The following is a 21,699-nucleotide window of genomic DNA, read 5'->3' as shown; positions in this document are numbered from 1 at the left end:
AACTTAATTGCTGTTTATTGCTTTTCAAAACTTCATCAAACAAACAATAAGAAGGATGTAGAATGTTAATGAAGGAGGTGTGGCCTTTGTATCTCTCAGTGTTCATGAAGGAGGTGTGGCCTCTGTATCTCTCAGTGTTAATGGAGGCATGGCCTTTGAACCCCTCAGTGTTAATGAAGGAGGCATGGCCTCTGTATCTCTCAGTGTTAATGAAGGGGGCGTGGTCTCTGTATCTCCCAGTGTTCATGAAGGAGGTGTGGCCTCTGTATCTCCCAGTGTTAATGGAGGTGTGGCCTTTGAACCCCTCAGTGTTAATGAAGGAGGCGTGGTCTCTGTATCTTTCTGGTCTCTGTGCCTGTCAGTCTCAGTGAAGGAGGTGTGGCCTTTAAGTGTCCTTAGAAACACATCATTGTGTGTAACTCGGCTATTACAAACAGGAAACACACTTTTACCAAAACATATCAAACTTTATTGTTCACACCACTCACCGGGTGGAGGAGAATAGCTTATACGCTTAAACACAATACTGTGAAGAGACTTATATCACATCAACCACAACAACACACAAGCAATGAGAACCTTTGAAGAGAAAAAACCCTGTTAAACACAAGTGCTGGAGTTAGATTTACTTCATTCTTATAAAAAACACAACATTAACACTTTCAGTTATTTATATTCGTGTTCCCAATGTGCGTCAAAAGCAAAACTATATGCCTCTCTCAGCTCTACTTAGATACGCTAATTTACCATATTTTCTGGACTATAACTTGCTCCACAGTAAACACGACACCACACTAAATCCCCACCTGCTGGTATGGGCATTTTGCCACCAATTTTATTTTCGATTAGCACCAAGCTAACAGTAGTGCAATTTAACCTCAACATAATCTTAATAAACAGGTGTGTTACGATAACACTAATGGGCTTTAACATCTTATTTATAATGTGTACATATCTTATTTGTCTAATTTACCAATAAACCCCACAACAACGACGATAACAATGATGCATCTTATAGCCCAGAAAATCCAGTAAGTTCAAAATTACTCCCTCATACAGCTAGCATGAAAAAGATTCAGAACATTTCGATAGCTATAATATTAAATTCATACTGACATACCTAAAGAACTACAACAACAAGGCACCTACTATCAATGCTTTTTATTTAAAAATATTCAGTTTGAATAGATTTTGCGCCCAAACGTGTTTTCATGCTAATGCACCGAATCACACACTTAAGATATAAAATTTAAAAATGTTCACTAATTATTTATGAATCACTTGTAATTTTCGACAAAAATGGCCTCAGTTTCAAGTAAAAAAAAAAAAACTTAATTGCTCTTATAGATAACTAACTTTATTTCTGCTATTCAGCTTAACACGTTAGCATAGTTAGCATCTCTATCGCTAGTCATACCAGAAGTAATCAAAAGACTGCAGTTAAATTTAGAAGTCTGAATTTACGATGAAGTCCGGATTAATTTTCCAGACTTATTAAACACAATGTAAACACAAATGAGACACACTGTCGAATATTTTCATCATTATAATTATCTTAAAGCGCTAGCTGTTGATACTAGGTGCATTTATGCTAATAATAATAATAATATTATTATTATTATTCCAGTACACATGCAGCAATTCTTATACTGCCACTTTGAACAGATTTAGTTAGCAATTAAAACACACAAAAAACAAAAACATAAAAGCAGTGCTCTGAAATTAACCTATTTATACACAATATACATATCTGATCTTAAAACAAGCGCCATCATTGTAGCTTCCTAGTATGAAAAGCAGAGGTTTATGTCACAGAGACAAAAAGAAATTCAGTTAGCGAACTAAATTAGTTATGCAAGTCTTTTTTTTTTATTTACCTCAAATGGAGCTTTTAACGTTGCTTACAGTTAGCGGAATCGTCTGACCATTACGATACCGAAATCCGAGACTTAAGTTTGCTAATTCATGAAAAGTTAAAATCTCGACTAAATTACAGCTGTTTTTATAAATGGGGAAAAAAAAAAGTGTGAGGTAATTTGCGCTGTTAGCATGATGCTAGCTGGTCTTCATAAGCTTCCGTTAGCTGTTAGCAAAGTTTAAAATTAACGAATGAAACACAGTTAGTTATGTCAGTTAATTGTGATGAGTGACAGAGGTGTGTAAATTTTTTTTTACCTCACACGTGTTCATTTTTAAAAAGGAATATTTCTTAACTTCTACATCACACGCGTGACACTACAGACTCTACCACTACGCCTTGTGGTCAGTGCTGGAACTGCAGTGATGTCTGGATTAGAGGAATTAGACACTCGCACGCGGCTCGATGGTACGGTTTACAAAGTGACACACGGAGAGGAATTTAAAGTGTTTTAGAAATAAAAATGAAAGTGAAAAGTCTTCTTCCCTCGACAGGACGCTGAGGCGACGGTGGCTTCAACAGGTCAAGTGAACAAACTGGAACCATGAAAAGAGATGAAACGTTAGAAACACTTTCTTTTAGAAAGAAAGAAAGAAAGAAAGAAAGAAAGAAAGAAAGAAAGAAAGAAAGATTGCAGTTTCATCAAGTGTGTGTATTTGACCAATCGGAGCTGCTGATTGGCCGGTTGCTATAATTTTCATTATGACATCAGTTGTGGGCGGCACGGTGGTGTAGTGGTTAGCGCTGTCGCCTCACAGCAAGAAGGCCTGGGTTCGAGCCCCGTGGCCGGCGAGGGCCTTTCTGTGCGGAGTTTGCATGTTCTCCCCGTGTCCGTGTGGGTTTTCTCTGGGTGCTCCGGTTTCCCCCACAGTCCAAAGACGTGCAGGTTAGGTTAACTGGTAGGGCTGAACGATTTTAAGAAAAAACTGAATTGCGATTTTTCTGGCAGATATTGCGATTTTGATTTCAACCACGATTTTTTTTCTTTAAATCAAGTTTCAGTGCAAATTAATTAATACAATGAATTCCATAAAGCTAATGCAAGAATGAAAACTGAGGTCAACAGATTTCAAATGTAGGCCTGTTTATTAACATTGAGTGCCTGAGGAACGTTATAATAACTTAAAATAATAAAAAGAGAGCCATCTTTCTTAAGTAAACTTTTGCTTCTTTTACTTTTCCCATCTACAACATATCAGACATAAAAAAAAAGGTTGACCAATGGCTCAGCAGCATCAAAATATTGCACTTTTGTAAAAGAATGTAAATAAGCATTATAAATTATAACTACAGCCAACAATTCCCCTGTGGGAAATAAGAGTGATGCAGTGGCTGTAGCAGTCGCTATTGCAGGGCCCCTCCCTCCTGTGTGTGAGAGAGAGAGAGAGCAGCCCCTTCCCCACCCGCGCACTTTTTCCTCACAGCGCTCCCTCCAAACAACGGGGATTTACACGAAAACGGAAGGAGATATTCACAAAATTCTTTCACACTGAGTGCCACAAGGCTTTCCTGAACGTAATTTTTTTTTGTCTGTAGTGTAAAAAATGAGGACAATTTATTGACGAAACAAAACATGGGTCAGTTTAGAAGCACTGAGAAAAACCGCGGCTTTGACGATCCCAAAATCGTGTTGTCTGAGATCGCGATTTTCGGTTGAAAACGATAGATCGTTCAGCCCTATTAACTGGTGACTCTAAATTGACCGTAGGTGTGAATGTGAGTGTGAATGGTTGTCTGTGTCTATGTGTCAGCCCTGTGATGACCTGGCGACTTGTCCAGGGTGTACCCCGCCTTTCACCCGTAGTCAGCTGGGATAGGCTCCAGCTTGCCTGCGACCCTGTAGAACAGGATAAAGCGGCTAGAGATAATGAGATGAGATGAGACATCAGTTGTCAGGCAGGATTTAAATTCTCCAATGCTACATTTACAAAACACAAAAATACACTGAAATTCTCAAACGACTGCGCTGTTGCATGCATGCACACACACACACACACACACACACACACACACACACACACACACACACACACACACACACGTGTACAGCTCCTACCAGCTTTCCCTCACAGCCTCGATGTCACTCAGCAGGTTCTGAGCCAAACAAATCCCAAAAATCTGAAGGAAGAAATTTCAAAACAAAAGATGATGATTAGGAATGCTTTCAACCACACACACACACACACATGCACGTGCATGCACGTGCACACACACACACACACACACACACACACACACACACACACACACAGACACACACCTGCAGCAGGGCGATTCCTATGAAGATTCCAGCCACCACTGTCAGATTCTCCTGCAGCCATTTTTCAAACTGCGGTACACAGCCTTTAGTGTAGATGAAGGTCTTCTGCTCCGAGTCCTACACACACAGACACAAACACACACCAAACAAGAAACAACAATCACTCAGACCTGAAAAAAAGACCGTCATGAGACGGATAAAGGCACTGAGATGCCAATACTTTTGGTCGTCAAAAAAATGTGAATATGCAGAATCAAACCGCCCCCCTGCTCTATAAGCTCCACCCCCTTCCTATGGAAAATGCTGGTGCTCCATGGTCTGAGTTTGCATACTGGAACCTGATTGGCTCTTATATTTAATGGTGCTCTAGAGTGGAGGATTGTGGAGAGCTGAGAGGCGGGGCTTCCTCAAACACACCCAGCCAATCAGAATTCACACAGCAGGTCTATGGTGATGGAGAGGAGGGCGTGTGCATGTGTGTGTGCACTCACAGCTTTAGCTCGGATGTCGTAACCACACTGAGTGTTTATTACATCCTCCTGCACACACAGAGAGAGAAATAAACAAACAATAAAGGAGAGCCGCGTCACTTCCTGTTAACGTCCTCGGCTTTCAGCTGGTGATGTAATTCATCGTGCGATTTGTGTGTGACTCACAGCAGGGTCTTTAGTGCAGCAGGAGAAGGGAACTCCACACCTCTCTCGGCTCAGGTTGGTGTCAGTGCAGTTAAAGTAGATGTTCAGGTTCCAGTCCTCAGGTCCGTACGCGCCGCAGCACTCCCACTGTACGCACACGCACGCAAAAAAGCATGTAATCCTGTCACGATGGAGACGAGTAATATGTAAAGATAATGAATCATAATAAAAGTCAGATGTTCTCACATATTCCTGCGTGAAGTCGATGAGGTTCTGCAGGTCGATGTCGTCTCGGTATGCTCGGATGTTGTTATTGATGAAGAACTTGAGCTGATCTTTGATCCAGTCCTTAAAGACGAAGGCCAGGACTCCGGCGGTTAGCTCCAGGAAGAAGATGATTCCCAAAAACACGGAAAACTGGAGCGGAGGAAAAAAATGAGAAGAATTCATAACAGAGAATCAAATCATGCATGTAAACTAGTGCTGTCAAACGATTAAAATATTTAATCGCGATTAATGTCGCGACTGTCATAGTTAACTCGAGATTAATCGCAATTTAATCGCACATTTTTGTCACACGAAAAACCATTGTAATTCTCTTACCAGCATAAAAAAGTGAATGGGCTTGTTTTGTACCAATGTTTTTCTTATTGCAAAGCATAACACGTCTTGACACAGCCACTGCAAACTGAAACCTAAGCTGAGCACCGTGGCTCTTCGTCCCGAGACTAACAAGAGAACCATGAGTGAAGTGATCTACTGCTTGAGTTAGTCTATCAGAGAGACAGGTTACACAGTGACGGTAGGCTTGACATGCTTGATTATAATATAAAGTACACTATTATATTAACTTTAAGTTGTTCGTTGATAAATATTGCATTGAATCTGATCTTTACTGTTTCAGCTCACTTAACACATTTTGTACTTTTACACTTTCTGCCTGTTGATGCGTCGCGCTGTCCAATCAGAGGCGGCCAAATTTGCATATTACAGGAAGGATTTCTGGGATAGCATTGAGTTTACAGTTCAGAGGGATCTGGCTTCTTTAGACGCTGTCTTCTTAAAACTGAATAAATATTTAAAAAGAGCCAAATGAGCCAGTCTTTTGAACGGCTCTTTTCAAAGAACGGCTCACAAAGATGCGGATCCCATCAAAGAGCCATAAATCCCATCTCTACTAGCGCGCCCTGCCCGCGCTGGTTCTTTGAGGGAGGAGGGCAGAGGACTCTGGCTGTGCAGGGCGTGGCTAGCTGCTATCGTTTTTCTAAGCAAAGTCTCTGTTCCAAGTTCCTGGCAGTTTCAAAAGCTTATGAAAAACCTACATCATGTCACAGAGCGTTAATCTCGCGATAAAAAAAATTATCGCTGTTAAAATTGAGTCAAGTTAACGCGTTAATAACGCGACATTTCTGACAGCACTAATGTAAACATATTTTATACGATTCAAATTAGAACATCAATCCAAACGCCGTTTTTACAGTTAACATCGTACTTTATATCCGTTTACGGTTACAGTTAATGTTCCATGAAACGAGTCGTGTTCTTATGTTCTGTTCTCAGTTAAGTGAATAAGCGTAAACTCCTTTGTGCTGAAGATGGAATCAAAGTGCACAGAGACTCACAAACTTCAGCAGGAACGAGTTTTCTCTCAGGGCGCCGATGCAACCAGCGAAGCCGAGCACAAACATCACCGTCCCCACGACCAGGAACAACCACACAGGGTCAAACCCACCCAGATCTGTGATGGATGAGATGTTGGACAGAACACCCTAAAAGACAGACAGAAGTACGCTATTCCCTGTACAGTGAGCACCTACTGTGAATAATTCTATGTAATTTGGAATTCAGCCTCGCTGTCTGTGGAAAATTAAATCCTCACCTTCTCACTCCAGGCCCATAAAGCGACAGACAAGAAGGCCACGCCCAGCAGCTGAGGAACAAATAAACACACACTTTATTAAAATAACCCCCAAGTCATGTATCACTTCCTTTTTACACTACGATACGAAACTTTATTACATATACACACATTTTATATAATTTATTATCAGTAGTTTGTATATTATTATTATTACTTGAACTCCTAGAACAGTTATGCTGACTTAGGAGTATACTTATTAAAGATTAAAGATACAGGAACACGGCGGTGTAGTGGTTAGCACTGTTGCCTTGCAGCAAGTAGGTCCTGGGTTTCAGCCCAGTGGCTGGCGAGGGCCTTTCTGTGTGGAGTTTACATGTTCTCCCCGTGTCTGCGTGGGTTTCCTCCAAAGGTATGCAGGTTAGGCTAATTGGTGGCTCTAAATTGACTGTAAGTGTGACCTGGTGACTTGTCCAGGGTGTACCCTGCCTCTCGCCCATAATCAGCTGGGATAGGCTTCAGCTTGCCTCCGACCCTGTAGAACAGGATAAGTGGCTACAGAGGATGGATGGATAGTTTGTATATTATTATTTGAACTCCTAGTATAGTTATGCTGACTTAGGAGTATACTTATTAAAGATTAACGATACAGGAACACGGCGGCGTAGTGGTTAGCGCTGTCGCCTCACAGCAAGAAGGTCCGGGTTCGAGCTCAGCGGCTCGTGAAGGCCTTTCTGTGTGGAGTTTGCATGTTCTCCCCGTGTCTGCGTGGGTTTCCTCCGGGTGCTCTGGTTTCCTCCAAAGACATGCAGGTTAGGTTAACTGGTGACTCTAAATTGACCGTAGGTGTGAATGTGAGTGTGGATGGTTGTTTATCTCTGTGTCAGCCCTGTGATGACCTGGCGACTTGTCCAGGGTGTACCCCGCCTTTCGCCCGTAGTCAGCTGGGATAGGCTCCAGCTTGCCTGCGACCCTGTAGAACAGGATAAGCGGCAACAGATAATGGATGGATAGTTTGTATATTATTATTTGAACTCCTAGTATAGTTATGCTGACTTAGGAGTATACTTATTAAAGATTAAAGATACAGGAACACGGCGGCGTAATGGTTAGCGCTGTCGCCTCACAGCAAGAAGGTCCGGGTTCGAGCCCCGTGGCCGGCGAGGGCCTTTCTGTGAGGAGTTTACATGTTCTCCTCGTGTCCGCGTGGGTTTCCTCCGGGTGCTCCGGTTTCCCCCACAGTCCAAAGACATGCAGGTTAGGTTAACTGGTGACTCTAAATTGAGCGTAGGTGTGAATGTGAGTGTGAATGGTTGTCTGTGTCTATGTGTCAGCCCTGTGATGACCTGGCGACTTGTCCAGGGTGTACCCCGCCTTTCGCCCATAGTCAGCTGGGATAGGCTCCGGCTTGCCTGCGACCCTGTAGAACAGGATAAAGCGGCTAGAGATAATGAGATGAGATGAGATGAGATAATGGATGGGTAGTTTGTTTATTATTATTTGAACTCCTAGTATAGTTATGCTGCCTTAGGAGTGTACTTATTAAAGATTAAAGATACAGGAACGCAACACTTTGACGTCATATATCACCAATATGCAAATATCCTCATCAAGACTCCGCCCCTTCATGAGGAACAGTTAGATCATTTTCACACACTTAAATACACCAAATATATATATATATTTTTTTTTACAGGAATTTTAAGTGTAACCAAGAGATGGCTGAATTTTTAAAGCAGTCAAGTAATTGAACTGACCCAGAATATTATATTAAATCCGAAGATGAAGTATTTAATACAGCAGCCGACTTCATGCACATTAAAGTGTTTCCCGGACATGCTGCTGCCGGAGGCTTTTACAGTAACGCTCTCAGTGCTGATGGAGATGAAGGTGTTTGTGATGAAGACGAGCCGCTCATCTCCTCCTCAGTGCAGTCCGCATCCTTCAGCTCCTTCTGATTCCTCCGGAGCGTTTATAAACCACACAAGAGTCCAGTCCTCTCCAGTATTTATGGAAATGTCGCTTATGACCTGCACTTGGACCCGAATAACGGTACGGGCGTAGCAGAGCGCCGAAGACGTCACTTCCGGTATGTGCGATTTCAAAATAAAAGTGGAGTTCCTTTTTTTTTTTTTTTAAACACTCGTTTCTCAGATCAATCCATCCATCCATTATCTGTAGCCGCTTATCCTGTCCTACAGGGTCGCTGGAGCCTATCCCAGCTGACTACGGGCGAAAGGCGGGGTACACCCTGGACAAGTCGCCAGGTCATCACAGGGCTGACACATAGACACAGACAACCATTCACACTCACATTCACACCTACGGTCAATTTAGAGTCACCAGTTAACCTAACCTGCATGTCTTTGGTGGAGGAAACCCATGCAGACTCCACACAGAAAGGCCCTCACTGGCCGCTGGGCTCATGTGAGACAACAGTGCTAACCACTACACCACCTTAGCCGCTTATCCTGTTCTACAGGGTCGCAGGCAAGCTGGAGCCTATCCCAGCTGACTATGGGTGAAAGGCGGGGTACACCCTGGACAAGTCGCCAGGTCATTACAGGGCTGACACAAAGACAACCATTCACACTCAATTTAGAGCCACCAATTAACCTAAACCATATGCCTTTGGACTGTGGGGGAGGAATCCCATGCAGACAGCATGCAAACCCCACACAGAAAGGCCCTTGTCGGCCACTGGACTCGAACCCAAGACCTTCTTGCTGAGAGGCAACAGTGCTAACCACTACACCACCCCCCAGCTGTTAACTGTAGCCGCTTATCCTGTTCTACAGGGTCGCAGGCAAGCTGGAGCCTATCCCAGCTGACTACGGGCGAAAGGCGGGGTACACCCTGGACAAGTCGCCAGGTCATCACAGGGCTGACACATAGACACAGACAACCATTCACACTCACATTCACACCTACGGTCAATTTAGAGTCACCAGTTAACCTAACCTGCATGTCTTTGGACTGTGAGGGAAACCGGAGCACCCGGAGGAAACCCACGCGGACACGGGGAGAACATGCAAACTCCACACAGAAAGGCCCTCGCTGGCCACGGGGCTCGAACCCGGACCTTCTTGCTGTGAGGCAACAGTGTTAACCACGACACCACCCTCCTCAGATCAAGTTCACATATTATTATTATAAACAATAAAGTCAGGTGGTGTAGTGGTTAGCACTGTTGCCTCACAGCAAGAAGGTCCTGGGTTCAAGCCTAGTAGCCAGTGAGGGCCTTTCTGTGTGGAGTTTGCATGTTGTCCACGTGGGTTTGCTCGAGTTTCTCCCAAAGGCATGTGGATTAGGCTAATTGTTTTTTTTTTTACATAACTTTATCCATAGCATATATATAAAACTAACATGGAAAGAAAAATAAAAATAAAAACAAACAACATGTAAATCAATCATTAGAATTATGATAATTTCGGATAGGTAAAAAAATGAAATCATGATACATGTTTAAACAGTTGAATAATATTAACTAACATACACTAAAGGCCAATAACTAAGAAATAGTTTGATATATCTAAAATTATATGAATGTATTTCATTTATAGCAGTTTATAAGTAACCTAGTAGTTTATGACGGTTCATTGTTTTTCAAAGTATACTGGATACAGTCTCATCTCATCTCATCTCATTATCTCTAGCCGCTTTATCCTTCTACAGGGTCGCAGGCAAGCTGGAGCCTATCCCAGCTGACTACGGGCGAAAGGCGGGGTACACCCTGGACAAGTCGCCAGGTCATCACAGGGCTGACACATAGACACAGACAACCATTCACACTCACATTCACACCTACGGTCAATTTAGAGTCACCAGTTAACCTAACCTGCATGTCTTTGGTGGAGGAAACCCATGCAGACTCCACACAGAAAGGCCCTCACTGGCCGCTGGGCTCATGTGAGACAACAGTGCTAACCACTACACCACCTTAGCCGCTTATCCTGTTCTACAGGGTCGCAGGCAAGCTGGAGCCTATCCCAGCTGACTATGGGTGAAAGGCGGGGTACACCCTGGACAAGTCGCCAGGTCATTACAGGGCTGACACAAAGACAACCATTCACACTCAATTTAGAGCCACCAATTAACCTAAACCATATGCCTTTGGACTGTGGGGGAGGAATCCCATGCAGACAGCATGCAAACCCCACACAGAAAGGCCCTTGTCGGCCACTGGACTCGAACCCAAGACCTTCTTGCTGAGAGGCAACAGTGCTAACCACTACACCACCCCCCAGCTGTTAACTGTAGCCGCTTATCCTGTTCTACAGGGTCGCAGGCAAGCTGGAGCCTATCCCAGCTGACTACGGGCGAAAGGTGGGGTACACCCTGGACAAGTCGCCAGGTCATCACAGGGCTGACACATAGACACAGACAACCATTCACACTCACATTCACACCTACGGTCAATTTAGAGTCACCAGTTAATCTAACCTGCATGTCTTTGGACTGTGGGGGAAACCGGAGCACCCGGAGGAAACCCACGCGGACACGGGGAGAACATGCAAACTCCACACAGAAAGGCCCTCGCTGGCCACGGGGCTCGAACCCAGGACCTTCTTGCTGTGAGGCAACAGTGTTAACCACGACACCACCCTCCTCAGATCAAGTTCACATATTATTATTATAAACAATAAAGTCAGGTGGTGTAGTGGTTAGCACTGTTGCCTCACAGTAAGAAGGTCCTGGGTTCAAGCCTAGTAGCCAGTGAGGGCCTTTCTGTGTGGAGTTTGCATGTTGTCCACGTGGGTTTGCTCGAGTTTCTCCCAAAGGCATGTGGATTAGGCTAATTGTTTTTTTTTTTTTACATAACTTTATCCATAGCATATATATAAAACTAACATGGAAAGAAAAATAAAAATAAAAACAAACAACATGTAAATCAATCATTAGAATTATGATAATTTCGGATAGGTAAAAAAATGAAATCATGATACATGTTTAAACAGTTGAATAATATTAACTAACATACACTAAAGGCCAATAACTAAGAAATAGTTTGATATATCTAAAATTATATGAATGTATTTCATTTATAGCAGTTTATAAGTAACCTAGTAGTTTATGACGGTTCATTGTTTTTCAAAGTATACTGGATACAGTCTGGTATTTAAATTAGAAACAACAAAGTTTGGTGGCTCTAAATTGACCGTAGGTGTGAATGTGAGTGTGAATGGTTGTCTGTGTCTGTGTATCAGCCCTGTGATGACCTGGCGACTTGTCCGGGGTGTACCCCGCCTCTCGCCCATAGTCAGCTGGGATAGGCTCTAGCTCGCCTGCGACCCTGTAGAACAGGATAAAGCGGCTAGAGATAATGGATGGATGGATAATAAAGGCAGCACAGTGGTGCACAGGTTATTACTGTCACCTCATAGCAAGAAGGTATTGGGTTCAAACCTTGCAGCCACCTGAAATTGTTCTGTCTGGAGTTTGTGCGGTCGCTCAGTTCTTTTGATGTAAATATACCTTTGATAGATCTATCTGTACGTCAGGGTGTAAAACTAAAAGGGATTTAACTTACTGAGGATCCTGACAGAGCAACGCATAAAATTGTAAATGATGGTTTAGTTAATTAAAGGTGCAACATCCAAAGTGTTTTTCCATTTCTTACTCGATCATATTCTAAGAGACGTACAAAATGATAAAATATAAAAGTTTAAACCATGGCCTAAGTTAATTAAGCATAAGTTCAAGGTGCTGACTGCAAAGTCATTTGAATTTTTTTTTTTTATTGTGCATGGCATTTTCCTCTGTCTCGTAAGAACAATATCATGTGAACGAGATGTGATCATTTTGATGTCCTGAGGGTCGTTTTTCTCTGTTTTGGGACCGTTTTCCTCCCTCTTGAAGTAAACAGTACAGTCCTACGGAAATAGGAAACAGCCAAACGCAAGGAGCTTTAACTAATTAGCATAATTATGGAACTGCTTCACACCAAGATGGCGACGTGCGGAAAATATCGTGACTCTGCATCGACCTCGGAGAGTTTTGAGTCACAGGTATGTAATTTGTAGTTGACATTCGCGGATAGATCCGTGAAACAAAAGACAAATGTTTATTTTCTGTTACTGCTCTTGTGTTATTGTTTCTTTCTCTATCAGATCAAAGCATTAGGTGTATAACTCCATACTCTCTATATGGAGTCGAGCCCATGTGTTCTAAAGCTTAGATAGCTAAGCACTAGCTAGAATGATTTAGTTATCTGTCTAGAAAAATGACACATCATCTAACCTTGCGCTATCTTGCAGTTGCACTCTCTAGGCAGGCTTTCCTTTTCTTTTCTGCTGGCTTTTAGCTGGCGAGAGAGCCAAGTCCACCATGTTTGCCCATGCTGATGTGTTTTGGTTAAAAGTAGGTCAAACGCCCCACTGTGGCCACGTGATATTGTTTCTCATCACTTACTTCAGCAATCTCTGGAATTGTAAAATGAGTGACGCTTGTTATCTTGGCAAAACAGTTACACATAGGATACACACTGTGTGTGCAGCAGCGAAACATCTCGAAACTCCAACAGCAATAGACATAGAACATTTTGCCCACGATTCAGCTTTGCACTCAGAACCTTTAATTAATTGGCAGAGAATTTTTTTTTTTACCTAATGCACCTTTAAACATTAATAAAGCTCTCAGAGAGTTATGCTTTTCTAACAGGTCACATAAAACTATATATATATAGTGGGGCAAAAAAGTATTTAGTCAGCCACCAATTGTGCAAGTTCTCCCACTTAAAAAGATGAGAGAGGCCTGTAATTTTCATCATAGGTACACTTCAACTATGAGAGACAGAATGGGGGGGAAAGAATCCAGGAAATCACATTGTAGGATTTTTAATGAATTAATTGGTAAATTCCTCGGTAAAATAAGTATTTGGTCACCTACAAACAAGCAAGATTTCTGGCTCTCACAGACCTGTAACAACTTCTTTAAGAGGCTCCTCTGTCCTCCACTCGTTACCTGTATTAATGGCACCTGTCTGAACTCGTTATCAGTATAAAAGACACCTGTCCACAACCTCAAACAGTCACACTCCAAACTGCACTATGGCCAAGACCAAAGAGCTGTCAAAGGACACCAGAAACAAAATTGTAGACCTGCACCAGGCTGGGAAGACTGAATCTGCAATAGGTAAGCAGCTTGGTGTGAAGAAATCAACTGTGGGAGCAATTATTAGAAAATGGAAGACATACAAGACCACTGATGATCTCCCTCGATCTGGGGCTCCACGCAAGATCTCACCCCGTGGGGTCAAAATGATCACAAGAATGGTGGTGAGCAAAAATCCCAGAACCACACGGGGGGACCTAGTGAATGACCTGCAGAGGGCTGGGACCAAAGTAACAAAGGCTACCATCAGTAACACACTACGCCGCCAGGGACTCAAATCCTGCAGTGCCAGACGTGTCCCCCTGCTTAAGCCAGTACATGCCCAGGCCTGTCTGAAGTTTGCTAGAGAGCATTTGGATGATCCAGAAGAGGATTGCGAGAACGTCATATGGTCAGATGAAACCAAAATAGAACTTTTTGGTAAAAACTCAACTTGTCATGTTTGGAGGAGAAAGAATGCTGAGTTGCATCCAAAGAACATCATACCTACTGTGAAGCATGGGGGTGGAAACATCATGCTTTGGGGCTGTTTTTCTGCAAAGGGACCAGGACGACTGATCCGTGTAAAGGAAAGAATGAATGGGGCCATGTATCGTGAGATTTTGAGTGAAAACCTCCTTCCATCAGCAAGGGCATTGAAGATGAAACGTGGCTGGGTCTTTCAGCATGACAATGATCCCAAACACACCGCCCGGGCAATGAAGGAGTGGCTTCGTAAGAAGCATTTCCAGGTCCTGGAGTGGCCTAGCCAGTCTCCAGATCTCAACCCCATAGAAAATCTTTGGAGGGAGTTGAAAGTCCGTGTTGCCCAGCGACAGCCCCAAAACATGACTGCTCTAGAGGAGATCTGCATGGAGGAATGGGCCAAAATACCAGCAACAGTGTGTGAAAACCTTGTGAAGACTTACAGAAAACGTTTGACCTCTGTCATTGCCAACAAAGGGTATATAACAAAGTATTGAGATGAACTTCTGTTATTGACCAAATACTTATTTTCCACCATAATTTGCAAATAAATTCTTTAAAAATCAGACAATGTGATTTTCTGGATTTTTTTTTCTCATTTTGTCTCTCATAGTTGAGGTATACCTATGATGAAAATTACAGGCCTCTCTCATCTTTTTAAGTGGGAGAACTTGCACAATTGGTGGCTGACTAAATACTTTTTTGCCCCACTGTATATCACTGCAAAAATCTCATTCATCTCATTATCTGTAGCCGCTTTATCCTGTTCTACAGGGTCGCAGGCAAGCTGGAGCCTATCCCAGCTGACTACGGGCGAAAGGCGGGGTACACCCTGGACAAGTCACCAGATCATCACAGGGCTGACACATAGACACAGACAACCATTCACACTCACATTCACACCTACAGTCAATTTAGAGTCACCAGTTAACCTAACCTGCATGTCTTTGGACTGTGGGGGAAACCGGAGCACCCGGAGGAAACCCACGCGGACACGGGGAGAACATGCAAACTCCGCACAGAAAGGCCCTCGCCGGCCACGGGGCTCAAACCCGGACCTTCTTACTGTGAGGCGACAGCGCTAACCACCGTGCCGCCCCGCTGCAAAACTATTTTCAGAAAAAAAAAATCCAATTAAGATAACATTCATCTCATCTCATTATCTCTAGCCGCTTTATCCTTCTACAGGGTCGCAGGCAAGCTGGAGCCTATCCTAGCTGACTACAGGCGAAAGGCGATGTACACCCTGGACAAGTCGCCAGGTCATCACAGGGCTGACACATAGACACAGACAACCATTCACACTCACACCTACAGTCAATTTAGAGTCACCAGTTAACCTAACCTGCATGTCTTTGGACTGTGGGGGAAACCAGAGCACCTGGAGGAAACCCACGCGGACATGGGGATAACATGCAAACTCCGCACAGAAAGGCCCTCACTGGCCCCGGGGCTCGAACCCAGGACTTTCTTGCTGTGAGGCGACAGCGCTAACCACTACACCACCGTGCCGCCTAAGATAACATTTTTTTTAAAAAATTTAAACCGTTTGGAAAAGCAAGGTTTTACATATATCTTAAACACTTTGATTTTAAGTATAACCATCTAACTTTTTAGTATGACATTTAATTAGTCGATTAATATAATTAAATGCAAAGGGTTTTGTTTTCTAACACAAACATACATCCATTCTTTCATCCATTATTCATAACCATTTATCCTGTGCAGAGTTGCAGGAGAGCTGGAGCCTTTCCCAGCTGACTATGGGTGAGAGGTGGGGGACACCCTGGAATAGTCACCAGGTCATTGCAGGGTTGACGCATAGAGACAAACAACCAACCATTCACACTCAGTCAATTTCCTGAATTGGAGCAGAGTGTGGAACCTCCCATACAGATACTTCCTTACTAAGTAAGGAAAAGAAGGTGTAGTCAGGCGGTATTTGTTTATATCTGAAGGCTACTTTGCAAAACTTGCCAAGTCTTGTTTTTGGTAATAATATACAAGTTCACATATAAATTCATAAATCTGGACTTCTTGTAATGTTTGTAGGTTGTTATTTCATAGTTAATTATGCTGGGGAACTTCGTGCATAAAAAGAGCCCTGAAACCACATATAAGAACTTGCTATAAAAGTATTACATCGTTAATATGCAATTATTATATCCATAATAGGTGTTGGCGGCACGGTGGTGTAGTGGTTAGCACTGTCGCCTCACAGCAAGAAGGTCTGGGTTCGAGCCCCGTGGCCGGCGAGGGCCTTTCTGTGTGGAGTTTGCATGTTCTCCCCGTGTCCGCGTGGGTTTCCTCCGGGTGCTCCGGTTTCCCCCACAGTCCAAAGACATGCAGGTTAGGTTAACTGGTGACTCTAAATTGAGCGTAGGTGTGAATGTGAGTGTGAATGGTTGTCTGTGTCTATGTGTCAGCCCTGTGATGACCTGGCGACTTGTCCAGGGTGTACCCCGCCTTTCGCCCGTAGTCAGCTGGGATAGGCTCCAGCTTGCCTGCGACCCTGTAGAACAGGATAAAGCGGCTACAGATAATGAGAATGGGGACGAGGACCTAAACTACTGAGTGGGATCAGTTCGAACCTCAGAGGTGGTGTGGTGTGCTGCTCAGCCTATTCAACTGACATAACTTTTTGCTTTTAGGAGTTTGTTACTCGATAGATTCTTTATCTAAAAGTATAATTGTTTCAAGATTGATGAAAAATCACAAGGTGACTGATTTTCTGTTGGGGTCCGATAACTGTTGCAAAAATATTTCAGCAAGTTAGTCGCTTCTTTGTTCGTGTGTCTACCTTTGCCTGTCTGTACGTTTGCATGCTTGTGTCAGATGTCTGCCATAATTAAGAATATAACTCTTTCTTACAAATTGTAGATAACTAGTGAACCTGTTAGTTATAGAGTTACTGAAATGTCTGATGCTTGTCTGTCCATGCAGTCTCCATACACAACCATAACAGATTCCTCATCCCTGCACCTATCCTGTAAATATGCTTTGTGCTAATATGCTAATGCTTAATAACAATGTGTCCACATACCAACTCTTCAATAAAAAGCTGGATAAATGATTCCTTATTTGAATAAAAGATTTTATCAGACAAAATTTGAAACCTGCACATGTCAAATATAATACAACCCCGATTCCAAAAAAGTTGGGACAAAGTACAAATTGTAAATAAAAACGGAATGCAATGATGTGGAAGTTTCAAAATTCCATATTTTATTCAGAATAGAACATAGATGACATATCAAATGTTTAAACAGAGAAAATGTATCATTTAAAGAGAAAAATTAGGTGATTTTAAATTTCATGACAACAACACATCTCAAAAAAGTTGGGACAAGGCCATGTTTACCACTGTGAGACATCCCCTTTTCTCTTTACAACAGTCTGTAAACGTCTGGGGACTGAGGAGACAAGTTGCTCAAGTTTAGGGATAGGAATGTTAACCCATTCTTGTCTAATGTAGGATTCTAGTTGCTCAACTGTCGTAGGTCTTTTTTGTCGTATCTTCCGTTTTATGATGCGCCAAATGTTTTCTATGGGTGAAAGATCTGGACTGCAGGCTGGCCACTTCAGTACCCGGACCCTTCTTCTACGCAGCCATGATGCTGTAATTGATGCAGTATGTGGTTTGGCATTGTCATGTTGGAAAATGCAAGGTCTTCCCTGAAAGAGATGTCGTCTGGATGGGAGCATATGTTGTTCTAGAACCTGGATATGCCTTTCAGCATTGATGGTGTCTTTCCAGATGTGTAAGCTGCCCATGCCACACGCACTAATGCAACCCCATACCATCAGAGATGCAGGCTTCTAAACTGAGCGCTGATAACAACTTGGGTCGTCCTTCTCCTCTTTAGTCCGAATGACACGGCGTCCCTGATTTCCGTAAAGAACTTCAAATTTTGATTCGTCTGACCACAGAACAGTTTTCACTTTGCCACAGTCCATTTTAAATGAGCCTTGGCCCAGAGAAGATGTCTGCGCTTCTGGATCATGTTTAGATACGGCTTCTTCTTTGAACTATAGAGTTTTAGCTGGCAACGGCGGATGGCACGGTGAATTGTGTTCACAGATAATGTTCTCTGGAAATATTCCTGAGCCCATTTTGTGATTTCCAATACAGAAGCATGCCTGTATGTGATGCAGTGCCGTCTAAGGGCCCGAAGATCACGGGCACCCAGTATGGTTTTCCGGCCTTGACCCTTACGCACAGAGATTCTTCCAGATTCTCTGAATCTTTTGATGATATTATGCACTGTAGATGATGATATGTTCAAACTCTTTGCAATTTTATACTGTCGAACTCCTTTCTGATATTGCTCCACTATTTGTCGGCGCAGAATTAGGGGGATTGGTGATCCTCTTCCCATCTTTATTTCTGAGAGCCGCTGCCACTCCAAGATGCTCTTTTTATACCCAGTCATGTTAATGACCTATTGCCAATTGACCTAATGAGTTGCAATTTGGTCCTCCAGCTGTTCCTTTTTTGTACCTTTAACTTTTCCAGCCTCTTATTGCCCCTGTCCCAACTTTTTTGAGATGTGTTGCTGTCATGAAATTTCAAATGAGCCAATATTTGGCATGAAATTTCAAAATGTCTCACTTTCAACATTTGATAAGTTGTCTATGTTCTATTGTGAATACAATATCAGTTTTTGAGATTTGTAAATTATTGCATTCCGTTTTTATTTACAATTTGTACTTTGTCCCAACTTTTTTGGAATCGGGGTTGTATTTCGAATTAGAAGTATCATTCGTTTTTTACATATTCATTAATATGGAATATCAAATGACGACGAGTTCATTGCATCATAAACATGTGGACACATTTGAAGGTAGCTTAATATGCATGCTCTTAGAAAATGCTCATTCTGTTTTATTTCTGCTCATAATACGTGTTACCAATAACTGCTTTTATCTGTGTGTTTTGTGTTTGAATTCTTAGGCAAAGTGTTATTTCTTGATGTAGTTTGGACATAAAAAACAAAACAAAACCAGAAACTGCTAGCAGCTTAGTAATAAATGTCATCTCATCTCATTATCTCTAGCCGCTTTATCCTGTTCTACAGGGTCGCAGGCAAGCTGGAGCCTATCCCAGCTGACTATGGGCGAAAGGCGGGGTACACCCTGGACAAGTCGCCAGGTCATCACAGGGCTGACACATAGACACAGACAACCATTCACACTCACGGTCAATTTAGAGTCACCAGTTAACCTAACCTGCATGTCTTTGGACTGTGGGGGAAACCAGAGCACCCGGAGGAAACCCACGCGGAGAACATGCAAACTCCGCACAGAAAGGCCCTCGCCGGCCCCGGGGCTCGAACCCAGGACCTTCTTGCTGTGAGGCGACAGCGCTAACCACTACACCACCGTGCCGCCTAGTAATAAATGTATCAAAGAAATTTCTGAAATGAGAGATTGTGAGCTGAGTTCTGGAATGTAGATAAGCTATAAATATTCTCAAGTTCTGTAGCAATAGTGTAAAATATTTCTGACTTTTTTATGTTCTCTATGTATTTAAATGTCTCATTTTAAACTTAACTTGATAATATCATGTAAATATATGATTTCTATTCACATAAAGTTAGTAAACGGGTAATTTTAAAAAATACGGATGTTATAATGGACTTAAGTGATACGTGTATATATGTTTTTACATGCGATATTTAGCATTTCCTTTTTTTGGTGAAAATGGTGATTGCTGACATTCCAACAAGTAAAAATAATTTGTTTGGGATGTAAATAAGGGTTAATACTGAGAAACCAGACTTGGCAAATTTTGCAAAATAGGTTACATATGCTCCCTGACTAGTGTCTTTTAAACTGATTCTTAGATATTATCCTGCCCAGCATTATATGCTTAAGTTTAAGAGAGACATTTGTACGGACTGTTCATTGTGTGAGACGGACACGGAAACAATAATGCACCAGTTCTGGCAATGTCCCTTTACCATCACATTCTGGACAGAAATAACCCGGTACATTACAGCCAAGCTTGACTCTGATTTTTCTCTGTGTTGGAAATATGTACTATTTGGTTTCCATAACAACAAAAGCAAAAAACAGAAAGAGTTATATATAATAAATTTGCTGATAATTTTAGGAAAATACCATATTCATAAAGCCAAGTTTAGTCGTTCAAAACCTTCATTTATAGAATTTGAAAAGGAAACTGAACAGTAAAGCCAGTATCTCACTGGGCTGCGACTAGTTGGAGACACAACAATTGCGATAAAATATGCAAATTAGCCACAATTTTCACTTGGAATCACACTGAATTGATATTCGCATATTTTACCGCAATTGTTGTGTATCCAACTAGTCGCAGGCTGTCTTTCCCTCGGCAGGCAGGGAAGTAGAGGAAGCCTCATGGAAACTGACTCGAGAAGGGTTCGCGACGGCTTTGCGACACCAGCGACGCATTTGCGGCTATTTTGAGAGAAATTTTGTCGCATTAATTTTTTGAACATGTTCAAAATTTCAGCGATGAAGGAGCGACACTTTGCGACTCATGCGAGGAAATTGAGAAGCCCCGCAAATGTTTCAAGACACTTTTGAAACTCTCTCGCGAATGACGTTCGCAAGCTGTCGCAGCCCAGTGAGATACTGGCTTAAATCAAAATCATCTCTGACTCTAAAAACAAGAAAGCTGCTAAAACTTTTCATTTGTGCTCATTATTCAATGTTTTTATTTGAAAACTCCCCCTGGCTCTTGGTTTGTTGTTTGTGTTTGTATTAATAACTGTACTTTTATTTCTTTCGTGGTGCGGTTTCCATCAAATCCTGCGCTCTGATTGGCTGGCGAGCGGGTCCGTATCTTACCGACCCCGGTTACAGACCTCTGGCAACTGGCTCATTCACAACAACAACAAACATAGTAGAATTTTTTGTCAACATTTTTCTTTTTTTTAAAAAGATTTATTTATAAGATTATCAAAAATCTTAATTTTTGCCAGCATTTCTCAGGAGAATAGCATTAATTTTACAGCATGGATGGTGATAACGACAGTCTTCACAGTGAAAGCGAGTTTTACTACCCTGAGGAAGAAGAAATAAAAGGAAACATTTCAGGAGAAAGCTAAAAACCTCTAACTTGCTAACGCCGAGCAAAAAACATGGCTGAATCCTGAATGACTCCTATTTGTATAAATAGGGGACTACATAGGCGGCAAAATGTAGTTTTTTTCCTGCCATGGAAGTGCACTTGTATACCGAGGAGGAAGCCATTTGCATTACAGCCGTGAATGAGGATTCAAAATGGTGGCTCGGCTCGGTTTTCCCTTTCGGGCGTTCTCGTTTTCTGTTAGAATTTCATCTCATTATCTCTAGCCGCTTTATCCTTCTACAGGGTCGCAGGCAAGCTGGAGCCTATCCCAGCTGACTACTGGCGAAAGGCGGGGTACACCCTGGACAAGTCGCCAGGTCATCACAGGGCTGA

General features: G+C 42.5%; 1 protein-coding gene across 1 annotated transcript; it reads right to left on the bottom strand.

Annotated features, from left to right (window-relative positions):
• Nucleotides 1-446: 446 nt before the first annotated feature.
• Nucleotides 447-8,747, bottom strand: tspan5b (tetraspanin 5b). Its single transcript, XM_060916769.1, has 9 exons — nucleotides 8,429-8,747; nucleotides 6,693-6,743; nucleotides 6,436-6,582; nucleotides 5,060-5,230; nucleotides 4,835-4,960; nucleotides 4,670-4,717; nucleotides 4,179-4,295; nucleotides 3,975-4,036; nucleotides 447-2,454 (listed from the first exon to the last, which is right to left on the bottom strand). Exons 1-9 carry the CDS (start codon nucleotides 8,507-8,509, stop codon nucleotides 2,442-2,444), a joined length of 816 nt encoding a protein of 271 aa, XP_060772752.1. The 5' UTR covers nucleotides 8,510-8,747; the 3' UTR covers nucleotides 447-2,441.
• Between the last annotated feature and the right edge of the window lie 12,952 nt (nucleotides 8,748-21,699).

Source organism: Neoarius graeffei, chromosome 3, assembly GCF_027579695.1.
Source record: "Neoarius graeffei isolate fNeoGra1 chromosome 3, fNeoGra1.pri, whole genome shotgun sequence".
Taxonomy (NCBI): domain Eukaryota; kingdom Metazoa; phylum Chordata; class Actinopteri; order Siluriformes; family Ariidae; genus Neoarius; species Neoarius graeffei.
Note: the sequence above shows the minus strand (reverse complement) of the source record. Positions and strands in the feature narration are given on the sequence as shown.